The sequence below is a fragment of the Chiloscyllium plagiosum genome, chromosome 1 (assembly GCF_004010195.1).
Source record: "Chiloscyllium plagiosum isolate BGI_BamShark_2017 chromosome 1, ASM401019v2, whole genome shotgun sequence".
In the NCBI taxonomy this organism is placed as follows: Eukaryota; Metazoa; Chordata; class Chondrichthyes; order Orectolobiformes; family Hemiscylliidae; genus Chiloscyllium; species Chiloscyllium plagiosum.
The window spans coordinates 98,178,831-98,195,238 of NC_057710.1; the positions used below are offsets into that span (position 1 = coordinate 98,178,831).

Below are 16,408 nucleotides of genomic sequence, written 5' to 3' on the forward strand. Positions count from 1 at the left end.
GTTTCTGTAATTGCTATGATATCCCAGTCCCATGTTCCTAACCATGCCCTGAGTTCATCTGCCTTCCCCATTAGGCCCCTTGCATTGAAATAAATGCAGTTTAATTTATTAGTCCTACCTTGTCCCTGCCTGCCATGACTGTTTGACTCACTTCTGTTCTCAGCTGTACCAGTCTCAGATTAGGTTTAATAATTATGCTCTCAATGACTGTTTGACTCACTTCTGTTCTCAGCTGTACCAGTCTCAGATTAGGTTTAATAATTGATGCTCTCAAAGGTTGAGAGCTATGGTCTTGTTGTGCTGAGCGGCGTTATTTATTTATTTGTTGATTTGTAATAAGTATAGTTTTGATTTCTTTTGCAGAAAAGTATAGTAGTTGGTTTACTGTTTCTGATGCTATATTTTCATGTTTCTACAACTTCCTAATTTTGTAACAAAAAGTTTTCAATAAATTAAAAAAAACAAAGAATGACACTCTCCACCACCAACGCTCAATAGTATCCCTACAGTATGGAAACAAGCCATTTGGCCCACCAAGTCCACATCAACCCTCCCAACAGCATCCCCCCAATCCTACAACCCTGTACTTCCCATGGCTAATTCACCAAATCCACATCCCCTGGACACTATGGGCAATTTGAGGGAAAGTGAGGACTGCAGATGCTGGAGATCAAAATAGAGAGTGCGGTGCTGGAAAAGCATAGCAGGTCAGGTAGCATCTGAGGAGCAGGAGAGTCAAAGTTTCAGGCATTGACCTTTCTCCAGGAATCAATTCCTGATGAAGGGCTTATGCCCGAAACATCAATTCCCGTCAAGTTTCATTTTTAATTTTAAATTCCAGAGAGTAAAGACCCAATCTACTCAACCTTTCATTCCAGAAATCACGAGTTAATCGTTACTGTACCATCTCAGTGGCAAGTATTCCTTAGATAAGGAAACCAAAATTATGCACAATTACCCACATACGATTTCACAAAAACATTGTACAGTTTTAGCAAGATCTCTTTATGCCAACTCCTATCCATTATTTAAAATTTCACTATTTAAAAAAATATTCAACAATAGTATAATTCCAACTAAACAATTTTTATTTCTCACATAATATTTTATGTCTCTCTATTGACTTCTTAACAGTCTATTTGTCTTTGCATCCTCTGTGTTGGTCTTAAAAGCCAATTGTTCCACCCAGCTTTGGTTCATTACTAAACTTGGATATGTTAATCTCAAAATTATTAATATACCTTAATATAAATTGCACATTATTGAGGTTAAAGAATCAGAGAGAGAAGGCAAGAGACAGAGCGAGAGAGAGACTGAGAAAAAACAGAGAGGGCGAGCGAGAGGGCCAGAGAGGGCGAGCGAGAGGGCCAGAGAGGGCGCGAGCGAGAGGGCCAGAGAGGGCGCGAGCGAGAGGGCCAGAGAGGACGCGAGCGACACAGGGCGAAAAAGGACACAGGGCGAAAAAGGACACAGGGCGAAAAAGGACACAGGGCGAAAAAGGACACAGGGCGAAAAAGGACACAGGGCGAAAAAGGACACAGGGCGAAAAAGGACACAGGGCGAAAAAGGACACAGGGCGAAAAAGGACACAGGGCGAAAAAGGACACAGGGCGAAAAAGGACACAGGGCGAAAAAGGACACAGGGCGAAAAAGGACACAGGGCGAAAAAGGACACAGGGCGAAAAAGGACACAGGGCGAAAAAGGACACAGGGCGAAAAAGGACACAGGGCGAAAAAGGACACAGGGCGAAAAAGGACACAGCGCGAAAAAGGACACAGCGCGAAAAAGGACACAGCGCGAAAAAGGACACAGCGCGAAAAAGGACACAGCGCGAAAAAGGACACAGCGCGAAAAAGGACACAGCGCGAAAAAGGACACAGCGCGAAAAAGGACACAGCGCGAAAAAGGACACAGCGCGAAAAAGGACACAGCGCGAAAAAGGACACAGCGCGAAAAAGGACACAGCGCGAAAAAGGACACAGCGCGAAAAAGGACACAGCGCGAAAAAGGACACAGCGCGAAAAAGGACACAGCGCGAAAAAGGACACAGCGCGAAAAAGGACACAGCGCGAAAAAGGACACAGCGCGAAAAAGGACACAGCGCGAAAAGGGAGAGGTAGGACAGAGAAAAAAAAGAGAAAGAGAGAGAGTCAAATGAAGAAATTGTTAAAAAAATCAAGAATAGGACTGTGAACTCTTTAACACTCACTTTTATTTCACTTTCATTGGACAGAATTTCCAAAGCTTCCAAATGTGATAGACCTTGAAAGTCATCAAACAACATCCCATAGTGAGCAGTCTTCTCAACAGTAGTTCTTTGTTTCTCCTTCTCTTTAGCTTCCCTTAACATCTATTTGGGAAAAAGAAAAAGACAATAATTAAAAGTATCAGAGTTTTTGATTCATATATTACAAATCAAATGTCAATGTCAAGTGAAATATGCACACTTCATCATGTGGTGTGTAACTGCATTCTGAGGCCATTATGAAAAATGCAAGATTGAACTGACAATACTAAGTAAAGCAATTTCTTTGAGGCACAAACACCAACAGGAAATCAATTGAGGATAACAATAGAAGTTAAGCATTGGCATTAAATCAAAGGAAGTGGCTTATCAGAATCCTGGAAAACAAAAAAAGTATGAAGTCTGGAAGCTATTGAGAAATCAGCAAAGAATGACCAAGGAAAGGTAAAGGAGATTTTGAATGCAAATAAGAAATAAAGGTGGACTGTAGAAGCATTAGAAACCCAGATTCAATTCCACCCTCGGGTGACTGTTTGTGTGGAGTTTGCTCATTCTCCCATAGTGCCTGCAAGGGTTTCCTTTGGGTGGTCCGGTTCCTTCCACATTCCAAAGATGTACAGATTAGCTGCACAGGCTGTGCTAAATTGCCCACAGTGTCCAGGGATGTGCAGGCTAGGTGGATTAGCCATGGGAAATACAACAAGGATTGGGGGGGGGGGGGCGCGGGAAGGTGGGGTGGATGGGTAGGATGCTCTTTGGAGTGTCAATGTGGACTAGAATGGCCAAAATGACCTGTTCCACACTGCAGCTTTATGTTCTAAGAAAAGGTCTCAATGTTTCTATGTTCTAGATAAAATACTAAACCCAGACCCCAACAGCACACTCAGGTGAGTATGAAATAAAAGGGTCATTATTTGTAATATCTCAAATAATATTAATCTAGAATCGTAGAGTTTATGGTACACAAGGAGACCATTCAACCCATTGTGTCTGCACAGGCTCCCAAAGGACCTCATTAGTCCCATTCTACAGTCCTATTTCCACAGCCCTCTAAATGTATTAGTTTCAAATATATGTCCAGCTCTTTCGAAAGCTCATATGGAATCCACCTCTACCACTTTCCCAGGCACCACATTCAAAATCCTAACAATTATCTGAGCAAAGACATTTATCCTCACATAGCTCCTAGCTCTCTTGCTAATTATGAAATTAAAGTGATCTGTAATGATGGGATGTGGACAGTAGCTACTTAGCTCTTAGGCTGTCATTTAAATGTCTTGTTAAATTGGATACTACTAAAAAATTGAGAATCTAGCTACATTTGAGTGGTGTAAAGATACAAATGAACAAGCTCTTTGCTTTCTTAAAAGAGGGAAGCCTTCCCTTTTCTTATGTTGTTGCATTATCTAACACCAATATCTAAGCTAACAGTTGGGATGATCTGCTTTCATTACTCATGTTCTAAAAAGGCCATGAATAGCTGAGCCAATTACTGGCTCTGAGCAATTGTCAAAATCAACAATGGAACCATTGGTACATAAGGTTGTTCCATCAGTGTGGGGAACGGTATGTCCTGAACACTCTAGAACCAACTGTGCAGGGTTCAATTTTATAACATGATTAACTCATACTAACTTAGATATAAGTACTAAAGCAATGGCATGTTTCTGAACTGATGGCAAACTCCCTGATGAGAATAATAAAAAGTTAAGTTATTTAATCCTGTTTAATAATGCTCCTGTTGGTTTTATTAAACGCAACTATTGTGAGAGGCATTCTCAATACCTGGGACAAAGTGGCAGTTCGATGTATTAATATTTTTGTTTTCTTGAATCCAGGGTCACTTTCTGCAAGGACATTCATTGTCTTCTTGCCGATAAATTCTAGTGCGTCCAAGCCACCTGTGATCACAGTCTTACCCTTAACAGAAACCATGGAAAGCAACAAGTAGTATGTATCATTATTCACCATTTTTACAGTTGATAAAATTCATGAGTGAGTAGCGATTCCTATTTTAGACACATTCATCAGACTGATAAAAACCAAAGCAACTTTGGATGCTAGAAATCAGAAACAAAAACAGAAATTGCTGGAAAAAGCTCAGCAGGTCTAGCAGCATCTGTGGAGAGAAATCAGAGTTAAGGTTTCAGGTCTAGTCATCCTTCATCAGAATGAGTATGTTCTGAGGAAGGATCACTGGACCCAAAATGTTCACTCTGATATCTCTCCACAGATACTGCCAGATCTGCTGAACTTTTCCAGCAATTTCTGATTGTGTTTCATCAAATCGATTATTGATTAGAATCTAATTCTATAAATGGATTTATTTCTAGAAAAATTGATGCATAAGCTTGTTATGTGGAAGCCAATATTTGGAACTCTCCACAAATGCTGCCAGATCTGTTGAGTTTCTCCAGCACTTTGATTTTATTTCAGATTTTCAGCATCTGCCGTATTTTGCCTTTATTCTGAAAGCTAATATTATCCGATGTGTTTGAGTACGACTGCCTTTTTTCCAGTGAGCTTGAAAATTACTATGTAAACGCATATTAATCCCTTTTAACTAAATGAGCCCAAACCAGAAGTGATCAAGAAAAAAAAATCTTACATGCGAAACAGCTTGCCTTATTTCACTTACTGTGCTTTGAACAACATTCGAAATTGTTGAAAGCATGCCACGAGATCCAGCAGTGGGGGAAGAGGGTGGAACAGTTACAGAATCGGTTTCTTCTTGTGGATCTGTTCAGGAAAGGCACAACATCTCTCAATAATTACAAAACTTGAAGCTGCACAATTCCATCAATTTATTTAAACTATTGTCTACAATAAATCTAGCAGATAAAGGGAAATTATTTCCTAATCCTTTTCACCATATCTCTGTCCCTACAGAGCTTGATACAGAGAATAGGTTCAAACTATACAGGTATTGTAAAGATTTAAAAGGACTTGACAATGTTTAATTTTATTTTTTTTAAAATTTGGTTCATATCATTTGACAGCAACTTATTTCAAAATAAAAAAAATGTGATTATCCTCCCAAAATAAGCCATTACTACATATCTAAAGTTAAGATGACATCATGTTCTGCTCCATCATCCCCAACAGGACCATCTGCTGATGAGCTCCTGCAGACAGAGTTAAGGAAGCTAGGAAATTGAAAAGTGGGACCTCAAATACGTTTGTGGGAAAGAAACTGGCATTTGGATGGAATGTCATTTTAATAGTTGTTACCATATTTCAGTTACATTTAGGGAAATGACAATGTTGGACAAAAAATAAAAAAATTCTCATTTGGGAAAAGAGCTAACTTATTAAATGTTGAGGTTTGATTTGGCAAAAGTGAACTAGAAACAGCCATTTGCAGGTAAAGCTATGCCAGTAGTTGGAGGCAAAGAGGAGATAGAGGGGTTCAGAGCAAATATGAATCTACTTAGAAAAAGGGGAGACCAACCCACCTGAAATTTTCCCTTTCTCCCCAGTGTCAGAGAATAGTCAATAGGACAAAGCAAAAAAAAAAAGAGAAACACATAACAGATATCAATAGCTCACACTGCAGAAAACCTATAAGAGCATAGAAAGTGCCTGAGGATGTTAAGAAAGAAATTAGGAAAACAAAGAAAGGGCATGAAACTATATTGACAAGTAAAATCAAGAGAAGCTGCAAGATGTTTTATAAATATATAATGATCAACAGGATAACTAAAGAAAGAGTAGGTTCCAAAGAAACGTCACAGACCTTAAATGTTAAACTACTTGCTCCTCTACAGATGCTGTCTGACCTGCTGATTGCTTTCAGCATTTCATGTTTTTATTTCTGATTGCCAGCTTCTGCAGCATTTTGCTTTTGCATTAGTGTTTGAAAATAGTCAGAAGGAACAAAGTCATGGATGAGAACCAAGCAGGTAAACCGAGACATGGAATGAATCAGGCAATGTTGCAAAGGTTGGATAAGTGGTCTTCATGATGACAATGAATTGTTGTCAAGTCTGATATCAAGACTGTGAAAAGTACGGTTCAGGCTTAGGTCTTTGCCAAGCCTGATTGGATGTCAGCGAAAAGAATTCAGCTGGAAAATTAAGATAACAGTACTGGAGAAAATTTCACTTATCAAGTCCGAATGGCAGACAAGCAATCTAACAATACAGACACTAGAGAAAATGCTAGAGAAAGAGAAGATAATGTGGAGAGAAAACTAGCATAATGCATGCATGGATAGTGCGGAAGAACTTTAAATGAGAGATATGAAGGGTGAAACAAGGTGAGATGTTTAAAGGAGAAGGAATTATGGTAGAGGAAGTAGGAGACAGACAGAAATATGATCTTAAGATGGGAAGGAGAATGGCAAGCTGACCAGGTCAAGGGGTCAGTAAAATGGTGTAAATGGCATTGCTTCATGTTAGGAAGTAGTGACTAGTGCCATGCTAGGCTTTTTAAAAGATATCAAGGGAGGCCCTTGCAGAAGCTGTAAGGTAATTCAGGAGGAATTCAAGCCAGTTATAACAGCAGGAGAATAGGAAAGATGAAAGCTGTATAATTAGTGTATATAGGGTAGAGACTTAACGACAGAGAATCATGATGATAAGAAGCCTTAAAAAGAAGGGGAATTGAAGAGGGGCTTGAATCCAGAGCAGTTGCAAAGAAATGCTCACAAAAGGATGCAGGAAAATTAAGTTATATAAGCACACAGTTACATGCTAGATCTAGATAGCCATGCTTTGAAATGACAGAAGAGACAACATATGGAAGATTCTAAACTTAAAGTCAGAGGTCTGATAAACTGATGTAAGCTGAATGGCATTAATGAGAGGCTAACGTCCAAGTGAGTGAGGTCAGATGCTATTCAACAGGTACAGCATTGAAATATTTACAATAATTTAAATATTTGCTGTGATCAGCTGTTGGTGATGCTGTATGACTGCATGAGGGCAAGACAGTCAACGATGCCTACAAGAATCCCCTAGGAATCACTGCTGAAAAAAAATCACAAAGACAAAATACTTTTAATGAGACCACCATAAAATGTAAAATAGCAGTTGAAGTAATCAAAACAAGGAGCCAGTGCCTTATGAAAACGAGAAAGGAGAAAACAGACAGGAAAAAAGGCAACTTTCTTTGCAGATACCCGATAATTTTGTAACTTCATTTGGCTCAGGCAGTGTACTCTCCTCAGATGTTTGGGTACTGTGAATTTTGAGGGATGCTTCTGCTTTCTCCATTACAGTGCTCAGCCCATGACCTGCAATTGAAATTCCAAATATTAGTTTGTTTAAGATACAGATAATATTCTCTCTACACAAAAGAAAAAGAATCATTACGTTCCATGCATCAAGTGTTACTGAAAAGAAGTTTCAAAATCTCTTACCAGTTATAAACTGGTTTTCTGATTATTTCAAATAGAAATTTAGTGTTGCAGACTAATGTAATTAATCTTAATCATTAGCATACCAACTGCCAGGATCCTCTGAATATTACTCTTATGGAAGACTGTCAAACAACTAGAATTATCCATCCCCAAACTTGGACTGTCCTATATTGCCAGCTCTGAGCCTCCTAAAATCTTATGATCAACCACATTGCCTGCAGTGTGATCCTGATACTTCAGATTTAACAATTGTTTAAAGTTTAACTCTGGCTGGCTGCTTTCCTCTGTTCCAAGGAAACCTGGCAGCTAAAGTAGGAATTGCTTGGTGCAGCAGCTAATAAACTACATATTACCCACTACAACTCACTGTTAGACCAGCACTGTGTTCTGCCCCCAGTGATCTCCTAACCAATCCTTCCTTAGCTATGGCCTCTGAACTTTCTCTCCCCAAGGTCCTTCTGATCTCCTCCCTCTCTTGACATAGCAGCATTCTGTGATCCTTTTGTTTATGACCTCTCCCCTTTCCATTCCACTACCACTCTTTAGAATAGAATAGTATCGCAATTTATTGTCATTTGTATTTATGAAAATACAGTGAGATGTGTATATGTCACCACAGTTCGACACCGTTTTAATTACAGGAATACAAAAAGGAATAATTAAGACAAAGTTAATCTTTTGTTCCCTCCATGGCTCCTGGGTTTATGGAATGGTTACAGGATGCTGCCCAAGGTCGCCAAAACAAGGGTTTCCGGACTGGACCCACCACGCTGCCATCGTCAAAGCTGACATTGAACTACTGCATTGCTGCTAATGCAAGGAGGGACAGACCAGATCCACCAAACCTCCAACACTGAAGCTGTCACTCAAGCACTGCCACTTCAGTTGCCACCCAAAGCTGTCACATTGCTGCCATAGCCACAAGGAATGAACTGGAAACACAATGCTGCCACTGTTGACACCGTCACACCACTGTCAGGAGAAACAGATCAGACCCTCCAATGATGAAGCCTTCGATAAAGTGACAGCCACTATGGCCACAAGGAATGGACATTCGGATCCACCAAACCGCTGGTGCTGTGATAGGCTCTCATAACTACCTTTCTCTATCGCAGCCGCAGAAAAAAAGGAAAGGTGAACTTTGATACAAAACAGAAATGAAGAAACAAAACAAACAGCAAAATAAAGAACATCGAAGAATGCAGCCAGTCAGGTGAGTGAGAGTGGGAGCATATGGGTACAGAGCCTGAATGCTTCTTACATACAACCTCTGAATACACTGAAATAGAAGCATAAGATATTAACCAGGTTCTGCTGTCAAATTCTGGGAAATTGCAAGACCCAAAAGAAACATTTTTCCATGTTTCCCAACATCAGAACAGCACCTCATCTGTCACTGGTAATTTCAGAGCCACAGGATTAATATGGTAACCTGTAAAGCGACTAGACTTCCTGCGAGTTGGCACACTTAGTTCTTGCAGAAACTTCACTAGCTGAACTTACCAACAGTTGCTGTTGCAGTGGACAGCAATGATTTCCCCCAGGTTCCCCAGGATCCCCAGGCTTTTCTTTTGTCAGAAGTTGATTCCTGTAGAATTCATGGAAAACATTTTTATTAAACTTATCAAATACACTTTGTCAGGAGGCAGATCTTTGGCTTGTTACTGCTGATGCTTAATCCTGAATGGACTTCTCAACAGCTTTTGATAGTGGCAGTTTTCCACTCCATGCCACTCTCAGGGGCTAGTGTGGAGACAAGTTCCAAGTTTACCTCAGCTGGAACAAAACTGAACTTAAACTTTTTTTGTATTATTCTGCACCTTAGCCATCAAGCTAGCTGAGCTAACCATCTCAGATTTATTTAATAGCAGAGCCAATTGAGGTTATTTGACAAAACTCAGTGTAACTAACATCTAATTTCATAAAATTGCTATTAGTAATAATAGACAGATAATAGTTACACTTTATTGATTTTACAAATTAGACTGCATTTAATTTCATAGCAGGAATTCTGGCTAAGAGGTTGACAGAAAACTCTATACCTAAGTTTCTAATGTATGTTCTTGATGCAGAACTGCCAAGGGCAAATCTTGCTCTGCACCACTATAGATGCCAGCATTCAAACAATTTGACTCAACTTGAATTTAGCCCCAAGGATAATCTGCTATGGTTCAGAAGATTTGGGCATGGATTTCATGTGCTCCTGCTGCACATGTTCTCCTGGGGGTGTAACCAAGCACAGCAAATTGAGTGGTTAGCCCACTTGAGTCCTGCTCACTGCATAATATGCGAGGTGGAATTGGCCACAAACCCAACATATTTAAATATGTAGAAACTGATTGGACTTATTAACAAGCCTCCTGATTTGAATAATATATTGCCTCAGCACAGTATAAATGCCAAGGCCTCTAGTGGCTCAATGGTACTATCTCTGAATCCAAGACAGAACGTCCAGGTTCAAGTCCCACTTGCCCAGAGGTGTCATAACATACTCAAACTAGTTGTTTAAAAATAATTTTAATACAGTTAGTATGGCCATGAGGTTGGGAGAGTGGCCAGGCTATTTTTAGAGTTCCACATAAGAAAAGATGGCAGGGTGACAGGAACAAGGGCACAACCAATATAAATGTCATGCTGCATAATTAAAGTATTTTAATCATCAAAAATTTGATACCTGCCTTCTAAAACCAGTTTGTTACATCATTATAGATGCATCACAGAATGGATGTCTTACTTTGTTAAAAATTAAAGAGTGATTCTTTATTACTTATCATCAATAAAGTAGATACAACCTGTCGATTAAATAATAATAGGAGGGCTTTATAATTTAATCCAAATAGAAAACACTGATCACACACTCAATAATAAAATGGTAATAACTAACTTGCAGAATATTTTGTTATCTTGGGAAAATGAAATTTAATCACTTAGCATTAGGGAACCTAATTAGCCTCATCACGTGTATGCCAGTGAAAAGGGGTGAAAGCCAGAGTTCTCGATTCTGATCACAATCAAGTAAATCAGCTGGATAATGCTAAATTAAATGTAAACTCCTGGAGCGTTGGATGCTGAGGGGTGACCTTTTAAAGGTTTATAATATCATGAGGGACGTGATAGGGTGAATAGCCAAGGTCTTATCCCTGGGGTGGGGAGTCCAAAACTATAAGGTATAGGTTTAAGGGGAGAGGGGAAGATTTAAAAAGGGACCTAAAGATACAACTTTTTCACAAGAGTATGAAACATGTGTATGAAACGAGCTGCCAGAGGAAGCTTTTACAACTTTTAAAAGGTAACTGCATAGGTATATAAATAGGAAGAGATATGAACCAAATGCTGGCAAATGGGACTAGGTGTATTTAGAGCTGAAAATGTGTTGCTGGAAAAGCGCAGCAGGTCAGGCAGCATCCAGGGAACAGGAGAATCGACGTTTCGGGCATAAGCCATTCCTGAAGAAGGGCTTATGCCCGAAACGTCGATTCTCCTGTTCCCTGGATGCTGCCTGACCTGCTGCGCTTTTCCAGCAACACATTTTCAGCTCTGATCTCCAGCATCTGCAGACCTCACTTTCTTCATTAGGTGTATTTAGGATATCTGATTGGCATGGACAAGTTGGACCGAATGGTCTGTTTCCAATCTGTACAGTACTATCACTCTATATTTAATCCCTAATGTGCATGCAATTCTTTGTTGATTTGGAGCATGTATAAAATTTTAGACTGGATTGAAACAGACGAAAGGCAATCAGAATTTTGTAATGCATAATCAACTGCTTGCCATTATACATATAACATTATTGTCGAATGGAAAGCCTTTATTAGTTAAAGATTTGTTTAGCCTTTTTAGAACGTTGTTCAATGTAAATTGTAATCAAACCAATTGATGACTTCTGAAAACATTCCAATCATTTATTATGAAATAATTATACTGCTCCAGTTTACATTCTATTCAATCATCAATGGTACGATACCATTCTAGTTGTCATGAAACATGCTTCTCACAAGGAAAAGAAGCAAGAATAATTCAAGCATAATAACCGGAATAATTTTATTCTTCATTAACTGTAACTCTCTAACTTCAACCTCCATTGAGGTCACTTTACAGACAAATTCAAGCATAATACTTTGTCTGTAAAGTGACCTCAATGGAGGTTGAAGTTAGAGAGTTACAGTTAATGAAGAATAAAATTATTCCGGTTATTCAAAATTAACTTTCAAAGGCACCACATACCTCAACAACATTTTCCTCTGTTGATACATGTTCATCCAATGCCTGAAATCTGATGGATTCTGGTTCAAGACTTATTGCTTCCTTGCACACAGCAGATAGGTTAATTGTTTCTTCTGCCAACACAGAATCATTTGCTGCATGATCTTCTAATGGCTCACTTGGCTTAGGTTCATCCTCAGCCTCAGTATGGCAAACAATCTCTTGTTGGATGGAGCTCTTATTCCCAACTGGCACTGGATTGGACTTGGGCTCTAAAGAATCACCCACTTGTGAAGACACTGCAATGGTTGGAACTTCAGCATCATTTCCAGATGGTACACTGAACTCATCTTCCACAGACAAGTTTGCCACAGCAGCTGAAATATCACTCCTTTCGCCGTCCTCTGTCTCAGACATTGCAAATCATATCTGTCAATAAAATGTTTAATTATCACTGCTTACATTTATTGCCTTGACTCAAAAAAAAATGAAGACAGTTGAACCATTTAAAACACAAATAAACAAGGATTTAAAAAAATTACAAGAGTGTGTCAATGGTTGGAATTTAGGCAAGACCCCTGTCAGGCTGACTATTGGTGAGAGGACCAACAGGGAGCCCCATCAATTTCACAGCAGAGACCCAAGGGTAACAAGTACCATTTGGTGACATCACTGCCTGATGCCAGGTCCAAGGTCAATGAATTTGACTACAAGGGACCATAAAGTTCCCTCTCCTACAGGTTGCTAGCAGGATATGTTGGGCTGCTTATTGAATACACAGGAAAGCAGTGGAGCACCTATTTAATCCATGAACCACCATTAAGTTTTGGTAGGGATAATGGGCGTCAATTGGCTCACTATTGAGCATAACCAACATTAGCAGCCATGAATATCATGTCAGCTCCTTATGGCTTTTCACCTAATTCAGGGATGTTTGGCAGGTTTTCCCGTTTTGATGGCTTGCACTAATTCCAGAATATTATTTTGTCGACAATGTCTGCCTTTGCACGTATTGCTTAGCTGTCTGATCTAACTCATGGATATCTTCCCAAACAGAAGTACCATTCTCTGTTAATTAACTGAAGTATCAACAAGTTATTGGAAAAAGAAAAAGAAAAAAAAAGAATGCATTGGACAGGCTGTTGTTCCCTAACTTTGTGCATGCTTAGAAATTACTTGGATACAATAAAGTGAGGGTGACTTTATTCTTTTTGTTTCCTTCATTGCAGCCGTATCAACACACACTGGGTCACTATCTGAGTGTCACCATGTTTGAATCTCTGCAATCAGCTTTCTGCATCTGTCATAGCACTGACACAGACCTTATTAAAGTCACAAATGACAACCTGTGATAATGCTGACCAAAACTGTTGGAATGATGGAGCATGTGTGGACACCACAGCCAATGACTGTGACTCTGTGACAGTGAGACTGTTTTCTCTAGTTAGTGAAAGTTGTATATTGTCGCCACGCAAGATGCCATCTTAGGTACAAGCACCTAGGTACAGAATCATAAGAACAAGGTAGAAAGAACAAAGTTAAAAGTTAACCAGTACAGTAATTCCTAATATTAAGTACAAAAATAAAGGAATAAAGCTAAAAGTCAAACATTACAATCTTTTGAAAGTGCTTAGTGACGCTGGGACCACACTTCCTACAGGAGTTTGATCTCCTCCTCTTTCTCATGCTTTCCTCACATCGTCCATTCCACTGTGGCCTACCACTCTGGTGCCAAAGCAACTGCCACTCCTGTTGATCCACCCAGAGTAGTTATTCAGGCATACCACGATGCCGCAGCTCACCAATGCCAACCGTAGATGCCACCTGGCCATTGAAAGCTGATGTTGGTGCCACATCCTTGAGTACTCATAGAATCATAGAGATGTACAGCATGGAAATAGGCCCTTCGGTCCAACCCGTCCATGCTGACCAGATATCCAAACCCAATCTAGTCCCACCTGCAGAATCTGGCCCATATCCCTTCAAACCCTTCCTATTCATGTACACATCCAAATGCCTTTTAAATGCTGCAACTGTATTAGTCTCCACCACTTCCTCTGGCAGCTCATTCCATACACGTACCACCCTCTGTGTGAAAACGTTGCCCCTTAGATCTCTTTGTATTTTGCTCCCCTCACCCTAAAGCTATGCCCTCTAGTTCTGGACTCCCCGACTCCAGGGAAAATATTTTATCTATTTATCCTATCCATGCCCCTCATAATTTTATAAACCTCTATTAGGTCACCCTTCAGCCTCCGATACTCCAGGGAAAACAGCCCCAGCCTGTTTAGCCTCTCCCTATAGCTCAAATCCTCCAACCCTGGCAACATGCTCGTAAATCTTTTCTGAACCCTTGCAAGTTTCACAACAATCTTTCGATAAGAAGGAGACCAGAAGTGCATGCAATATTCCAACAGTGGCCTAACCAATGTCCTGTACAGCTGCAACATGACCTCTCAACTCCTGTACTCAATACTCTGACCAATAAAGGAAAGCATACCAAACACCTTTGTCATTATCCTATATACCTGCGACTCCACTTTCAAGGAGCTATGAACCTGCAATCCAAGGTTTCTTTGTTCAGCAACACTCCCTAGGACCTTACCATTAAGTGTACAAGTGCTGCTAAGATTTGCTTTCCAAAAATGCAGCACCTCACATTTATCTAAATTAAACTCCATCTGCCACTCCTCAGCCCATTGGCCCATCTGATCAATGTCCCATTGTAATTTGAGGTAAGCTTCTTCATTGTATATACACTTCCATCTAAACCCTTTACACTATGGCAGTCCCAGTCTATGTTTGGAAAGTTAATGTCCCCTACCATAACCACCCTACTATTCTTACAGGTAACTGAAATCTCCTTCCAAATTTGTTTCTCAATTTCCCTCTGACTATTAGGGGTCTATAATACAATCCCAATAAGGTGATCACCCCTTTCTTATTGCTCAGTTCCACCCAAATAACTTCCCTGGATGTATTTCCGGGAATATCCTCCGTCAGTACAGCTGTAATGCTATCCCCTATCAAAAAGTCACTCCCCCTCCTCTCTTGCCTCCCTTTCTCTCCGTCCTGTAGCATTTGTATCCTAAACATTAAGCTGCCAGTCCTGTCCAGCCCTGAGCCATGTTTCTGTAATTGAAACTGCACTGGGCCGACCAACAGCAAAGATGCTGTGCTCCAGAACCATCACTCACCGCTGGACCTACAATCGCTGCCATCGCAAGCTCCCTAAAGGCTCACTCAGTACACACTCCTGCTATTCTGTCAGTGGCAGAGGAAGTGAATGCTTAAGGTGATGAATGTTGCTGCTATGCCCTGGATGATGGTCAAACTACTTGAATACTGTTTGAATTGCAGACATCCAATCAAGTGGAGAATACTACACAACATACCTGATTTGTGCATTATATAGGAAATATAGGAGATGAAACATTCACAACAGAATTCTCAGCCTCTGACCAGCTCTCACAGTTATAGTATTTGTATGTCTGGCTCAGTTAAGTTTCTGGTCAATGGCAACCTTCAGGATATTCATAATCCAAACCTGAAAGTTAGCCAGGTTTTAAAGCGTTTAGGCACAAACTCTTTCAATACACATTTGAGGAAATGAGAATGGTGATGAACTTTGTGCAATCACCAATGAATATCCTACTTCTGACCTCACAACGGACATTAATGAAGCAGCTGAAGCTGGTTGGACCCAGGACACTACCCTAAAGAACTCCTAAACAATGTCCTACAGCTGAGATGACACACCTGCAACAACTACACTTGCATCTATCCATGACGATATTGGCAGGAGCGACTATGACACAGTCCTTGTGAAGACACGTCCCACCTTAACAGTGAGAATGCACTCTATTGTATTTTGTGGTACACCATTGTACTAAATAAGCGAGATCCAGAACAGATCTAGCAGCTCATAACAAGACATTTACCAGGTACTATGGACCATCAGCAGAAGCAGAATTGTATTCCATCATAATCTATAATTTCTTGTTGGACAGCTTCTCAAGCACAATAAGGAATGGACAACAAATACAGTATTGACAAGCATGCCAACGTGCCATAAAAACAAACAAAACTGCACTCCTCCAATTCTGATCTTGAGTACGATTTGAATTAATAGTGTTGGGATTATGCCTTCAGTTGCCTAGGTGGTAAACACTGAAATTTTCTCTTGAAACCTCTTGAGTTTTCACTTTGTTCCTTTAAGATGCTCATTAATAACCTTCTGGTATCTCCTTGTATGGCTTACTTTCAAATTTTGTTTGATAATGTTTCTGAGAAAGATCTTGGTTGGGGGGCGGGGGAGGGGCATTCTCGAAGACCATAAGACATAGTGGTGGAAGTAAGGCCATTTGGCCCATTGAGTTCACTCTGCCATTTAATCATTGCTGATGGGCATTTCAACTCCACTTACCCAGCACTCTCTCCGTAGCCCTTAATTCCAAGAGTTTATCAATCTTTGCCTTGAAGACATTTAACGTCCCGACCTCCAGTGTGCTCCTTGGCAATGAATTCCACAGGTACACCATTTTCTGGCTGAAGAAATGTCTCCTCATTTCCATTTTAATTTGGCCCCCTCTAA

General features: G+C 40.2%; 1 protein-coding gene across 1 annotated transcript in view; it reads right to left on the minus strand.

Annotated features, from left to right (window-relative positions):
• The window catches only part of fam114a1 (family with sequence similarity 114 member A1), a 45,002-nt gene that overhangs the window by 22,793 nt on the left and 5,801 nt on the right, over positions 1-16,408 (minus strand). The window contains exons 2-7 of the mRNA XM_043693073.1: positions 11,836-12,243; positions 9,112-9,196; positions 7,369-7,482; positions 4,885-4,985; positions 4,032-4,166; positions 2,211-2,351 (exon numbers count right to left, since the gene is read on the minus strand). Of these exons, the coding sequence (XP_043549008.1) occupies positions 2,211-2,351; positions 4,032-4,166; positions 4,885-4,985; positions 7,369-7,482; positions 9,112-9,196; positions 11,836-12,231 (972 nt within the window). The 5' untranslated portion in view covers positions 12,232-12,243. The remainder of the gene's footprint in view (positions 1-2,210; positions 2,352-4,031; positions 4,167-4,884; positions 4,986-7,368; positions 7,483-9,111; positions 9,197-11,835; positions 12,244-16,408) is intronic.